The 5654-nt window shown below is 51.3% G+C and overlaps 1 protein-coding gene across 1 annotated transcript; it reads left to right on the forward strand.

Annotated features, from left to right (window-relative positions):
- Positions 1-2029: 2029 nt before the first annotated feature.
- FAM241B (family with sequence similarity 241 member B) lies at positions 2030-5300 on the forward strand. Its single transcript, XM_069571969.1, has 3 exons — positions 2030-2427; positions 3685-3814; positions 4508-5300. Exons 2-3 carry the CDS (start codon positions 3722-3724, stop codon positions 4775-4777), a joined length of 363 nt encoding a protein of 120 aa, XP_069428070.1. The 5' UTR covers positions 2030-2427; positions 3685-3721; the 3' UTR covers positions 4778-5300.
- Positions 5301-5654: the final 354 nt, after the last annotated feature.

Consider the following 5654-nt stretch of genomic DNA (forward strand, 5'->3'; position numbering starts at 1 on the left):
AACTATCTCATCCTCTGTCCTCCTGCCTTCAAACTTTCTCTGCATCAGGGTCTTTTCTAATGAGTCAGTTCTTCATATCAGGTGGCCAGTATTGGAGCTTCAGCTTCAGCATCAGTCCTTCCAATGAATATTCAGGGTTGATTTCTTTTACGATTGACTGGTTTGACCTTCTTGCTGTCCAAGTGACTCTCAAGAGTCTTCTCCAACACCAGAGTTCAAAGCATCAATTTTTCAGTGCTCAGCTTTCTTTATGGTCCAACTCTTGTTGGACTATGACTACTGGGAAAAACCATAGCTTTAACTAGTGAACCTTTGTCAGCAAAGTGATGTCTCTGCTTTTTAATATGCTGTCCAGGTTTGTCATAGTTTTTCCTCTAAGAAGCAAGCATCTTTTAATTTCATGGTTGTAGTCACCATCTGTAGTGATTTTGGAGCCCAAGAAAATAAAGTCTGTCACTGTTTACCCATCTATTTGCCATGAACTGATGGGACCAGATGCCATGATCTCAGTTTTTTTAAATGTTGAGTTTTAAGCCAGTCTTTTCACTCTCCTCTTTCACCTTCATCAAGAGGCTCTTTACTTCCTCTTTGCTTTCTGCCATAAGGGTGGTGTCATCTGCATATCTGAAGTTATTGATATTTCTCCCAGCAGTCTTGATTCCAGCTTGTGCTTCATCCAGTCCCTCTGCATATAAATTAAATAAGCAAAGTGACAATATACAGCCTTGTTGTACTCCTTTCCCAATTTTGAACCAGTCTGTTGTTCCATGTCAGGTTCTAACTGTTGCTTCTTGACCTGCATATAGATTTCTCAGGAGGCAGGTAAGGTGGTCTGGTATTCCCACTCTATGAATTTTCCACAGTTTGTTATGATCCACAGTCAAAGGGTTTAGCATAGTCAATGAAGCAGAAGTAGATGTTTTTCTGGAACTCTTTTGCTTTTTCTGGAACTCACTATGATCCATCAGATATTGGCAATTCCTCTGATTCCTCTGCCTTTTCTAAATCCAGCTTGAACATCTGGAAGTTCTTGGTTCATGTACTGTTGATGAATTTTGAGCATTACTTTGCTAGCATGTGAGATAAGTGCAATTGTATGGTAGTTTGAACATTCATTGGCATTGCTCTTCTTTGGGATTGGAATGAAAACTGACCTTTTCCAGTCCTGTGGCCACTGCTGAGTTTTCCAAATTTGCTGGCATATTGAGAGCAGCACTTTCACAGCATCATCTTTCAGGATTTGAAATAGCTTAACTGGAATTCCATCACCTCCACTAGCTTTGTTGGTAGTGATGCTTCCTAAGGCCCACTTGACTTCACATTCCAGGATGTCTGGCTCTAGGTGAGTGATCACACCATCGTGGTTATCTGGGTCATGACGATCTTTTTTTGTATAGTTCTTCTGTGTATTCTTGCCACCTTTTCTTAATATCTTCTGCTTCTGTTAGGTCCAGACCATTTTGGTCCTTTATGGTGCCCATCTTTGCATGAAATGTTCCCTTGGTATCTCTAATTTTCTTGACGAGATCTCTAAATTTTCCTATTCTATTGTTTTCCTCTTTTTTTTTTTTTGCATTGATCACTGAGGAAGGCTTTCTTATCTCTACTTGCTATTCTTTGGAGCTCTGCATTCCCATAAATATATCTTCTCTTTTTTTCTTTGTCAGGGCTTCCCTGATAGCTCAGTTGGTAAAGAATCCGCCTGCAACTAGAGACCCCGGTTTGATTCCTGGACTGGGAAGATCTGCTGTAGACAGGATAGTCTACCCACTCCAATATTTGTAGGCTTCCTTTGTAGCTTAGATGGTAAAGAATCTGTCCGTAATATGGAAGACCTGGGTTCAATCCCTGGGTTGGGAAGATCCCCTGGAAAAGGGAAAGGCTCTCCCCTCTAGTATTCTGGTCTGGAGAATTCCATGGACCGTATAGTCCATGGGATCACAAAGAGTCGGACACGACTAAGTGACTTTCATTTCACTTTCTCCTTTGCGTTTCACTTCCAGAACTGGAACTGGGGTTGGACTTCCTTGAGGGCTGGGGTGGGTCCTACCTAAAGGCTCAGCCACTCATAGCGGCGGGCTGAGCCTGTGGCACCCAGGTCGGAGGCTCCCCCACATCCTAGTTTTTCCTCCTCCTCTTCTCCCTTCTCTTTGCTCTCCTTCCTCCGCACTCCCTCTCTCCCAGTACTGAGGTGCACCGGGTCCTCTTTCAGTACCACTTCTGGCGGGTGTGTCTCCCTCCTCCCGCGTGTTGCGCCGCCTGGGTCCCGGCAGCTGCAGTTCCCCCAGAGGCCTACAGAGGGAGCTGCCGCGCCACCTGCGGGGCAGTGCGGCTGCGGCGCGCGCTTCCTGTGAGGTCAGGTGGGAGGAAGCGGCCTGGGAGCCGCGGCGAGTGGACGCCACCGGGGCCCGGGAGCCGCGCCCGCAGGTGAGTGTCCGAAACCCCGGGCTCGGGGGAGCGAGGGTGCATTCCTCCCTTCCCCTGGGCCTGGTCTCGGAGTCGGGCTCCGCGGCCCGGGCAGCGGCCCCTCCCACCCCGGCAGCGCGCCCTGCCAGCCCCGTTCCCCACCCCCACCTCCCGTAGTGGCAGGAGCTGGAAGGGCCCACCGCACCCTCAGCCCACCCAGCGGGGCGGGATGGCGAGGCACAAAGGGACTGCGGAGGGCCCTTGGACCCTCTTGGTTATTTGCAAGGGCCAGCAGGCTTCAAAAAGGGGATCCGCCTGTCCATGCCTTGGGCAAGGGAAAAGGGCTCTTAACCCCTTTTGGCGAGTGTGTTACGAGTGCTTTTGAAAATTAGACGAAAACTGTGGCTCATATTCTGAGAAATAATGGCCTTGACCCAGATTCGGGGAGAAGCGTGGAAGGACCCCCAGCTCCAGCCATGGACTCCCTTGGGGCCCTCCCCCCTCCTTTTCTCCCTTCCGCTCCCAGGTCCGCAGCAGCATCCCCCATCCTGTATTTCGGGAAGGCTGGCCCCGCCCTCCTGGTGTTAGCTGAGAGGTGAGGGACAGCTGAGGGTAAGCCCTTTGCAGGAAAGCAGCTCTGCAGTGGGCCCTGTCTCCTGCGGGCAGAAGGCCTGAGTACCTAGCATCTCCCCGAAGGAACAGCACACTGGACCATTGTTTAACGGAAGGGAAATGGAGAGAGACACTGAACTCCACAGTTAGTAACAGACAGGGACCTTGGGCCAGAGCTCTTGGTTTCGTGTTCTTTCTCTGCTGGCCATGAATGGGTGGTCCTAGGTGAGTGAGGTAAGCCCCTCTGGGTCTCTAGCTGGAGCAGCCCTGGAAGATTGTTGGGAGGTGTGAGTGAGATGAGCCTGGGTGGACTTGATGAGCAAGGGTTGTCATCTCCTTTGTTGCTGGTGGTGGTGATTAATAATAAAACTTCCTTCTGCAAGGATCTTTTTTCTTTTTTTTTTTCCGCCCTGCAGCAAGTGGGAACTTACACATGCCCCCTACATTGGAAGAGAGAAGTCTTAACCACTGGGCTGCCAGAGAAGTCCCTCGAAGGTCCTTTTGATAGTTTTCCTAGTGGACTCTTTCAAACAGCTAGCATTTGTTTCTCTTCTCTTTATTAACTAGACACACCATCTGCTCAGCCTGGGTCACCAATGTGAGCACCCAGAATTGCAGTTTTTCCCACTGAAAGCAAGCATCTCTTTGGTGAATGTTTTCCTTCAGGTGTTTTGAGGCCTGGTGAAAGGTGCAGCCTGGAAGGATGGTTCGGATCTTGGCCAATGGGGAAATTGTGCAGGATGATGACCCCCGCGTGAGGAATACTACCCAGCCGCGCAGTAGCACTCCTCGACAGGTAGGCACCCAGCCCTGTGGATGAGAGCAGCTGGTCTCCTGTCCAATGTACCAATTACTTCCTCGATCCCAGAGGCTCCCTTGCTGGTGATTAACCTTCTCTGTACTGAAGCCCTGTTTATAGAGAGCAGGGCTGGGCAGCCTGGGGGTTTAAGGCTTGGGGAAAACCCCAGTAGATTTATTTCTCAGCCCTCTGCCTCCCCAGCTCTCCTTTCTCCAGGCAGCCTTCCCAGACTTCAAACCCAAGAGCTCTCTCCCTTAATCTGGTCAGCAACCCCTACTGGAGCCAGCATCTTTTAGAGTCTGTTGGATGAGAGAGAAGCTGGAAAATAAGTGGAGAAGATGAGCCCATGGCTGCACGATGAGTTGAAAAGAAGGAAGGAGGAGGTTAAAAATGTCCTCCCAGAAGCCACGCCCTGTAGTCTTATCTCGTTGCCTCCTTCCTCTACTCTCTCTCACGTGACGGAGGGAATGTGGATTGGCATTTTCTGTGCTCTGAGAGCGTGTGACTCAGTGGTTGGACTAGCATTTGGGCTACCCATAGTGGTATGGGTAGCATTTGGGGATTGCTGAGAAAGGAGGGGGTGGCCCCAGGTGGTCTTAGGGGAGGGCAGGCATCCTCCTGCCTCCAGTGCCTCAGCTCCAGGGAAGCTTTCTCTGGATTCATTCGTCTCTCTCTGTCTTCACCTCGCAGAGCTTTCTCAATAGGGGCCACGGTGCCTCCCTGGGGGGTCCCGGCCCCCGCCAGCAGCAGGCAGGCGCCAGGCTGGGTGCCGCCCAGTCCCCCTTCAATGACCTCAACCGGCAGCTGGTGAATATGGGCTTCCCACAATGGCATCTGGGCAACCACGCCGTGGAGCCGGTGACCTCCATCCTGCTGCTCTTCCTGCTCATGATGCTCGGCGTGCGCGGGCTCCTGCTGGTGGGCCTCGTCTACCTGGTGTCCCACCTGAGTCAGCGGTGACCTCCAGGGGCTGCTGGGGGGCAGGTGTGTGGGAGGGGGAGCTTTGGGGCCTCGGTGTGAGAGCAGGCACGTGGGGAGGAGTTCCACACCGGTGCCTTGAGGGTGTGCTCAGAGAGCCTGTGTGTACATTGTGTTAAGCAAGAGGCAGAGGGAGCCTCTAGTCCAACATTCCCAAAGGATCGGGTGATCCCCACTTCATTCCCTTGAGACGTGTTTAGCTAGTGTCAGACATTAAGCACAAAGTCACAGCAAAAGAGGGATTCTCTTTCCAATTCTCTTCCAGTCCTTTTATGCCAAGAAGAAAGTCTCTGCTAGATGCCAATGTGTTCTCATGCCCAGAACACAGGCTGGCTTCCCCGTTACTAGGGAGCAGGCCTGGGGCTTAGTGGGAAAAGTTTCCAGACTTTTATAGCTCCGTTCCATTTTAATGGTATATTTTTATTGGCTACCTTTTATTTATGACACGTGGTACTGGTATTCTACTTATTGTGGTGGCATTTTCAATAAAGAAATTTCAGTAAAAGTGTGTCCATGTAAAGACATGGGTAGTACGGCTGCATGGAGATCTGGAAGACATGGTAAGGGTGGTTTGGGAGTGGCTGGGGCTGGTGAAATGGGCAGAGGCGGGTACTGACCTTGGGGGGTGGTTTCTAACCTTTTCCCTGCAGCCTCTGAGAGCAGGGGCAGTGGGCCAGGTAAAGCCTGGAGTTGGGCCTTTTGACTGATGCTTGGATAACTGGCTCACTCTTAGTTGTGGGCCTTGTTGGGGTGGGGTGGCGTGGGGCAGGTCCTCTGATAAGAACAACCAGTGAGGCTGTGGGCTGTGTCAGGACAGCTGGGGTGCAGGTCTCCCTGGCCCAGGGGCTCGGACCAGAGG

The sequence above is a fragment of the Ovis canadensis genome, chromosome 25 (assembly GCF_042477335.2).
Source record: "Ovis canadensis isolate MfBH-ARS-UI-01 breed Bighorn chromosome 25, ARS-UI_OviCan_v2, whole genome shotgun sequence".
In the NCBI taxonomy this organism is placed as follows: Eukaryota; Metazoa; Chordata; class Mammalia; order Artiodactyla; family Bovidae; genus Ovis; species Ovis canadensis.

Bases quoted from the DNA above. Each gene is read 5' to 3' on its own strand.
- FAM241B (XM_069571969.1), top strand. From the start codon at position 3,722: ATGGTTCGGATCTTGGCCAATGGGGAAATTGTGCAGGATGATGACCCC. The intron at 3,815-4,507 runs GTAGGCACCCAG...TTCACCTCGCAG, and splicing joins GCAGTAGCACTCCTCGACAG to AGCTTTCTCAATAGGGGCCA.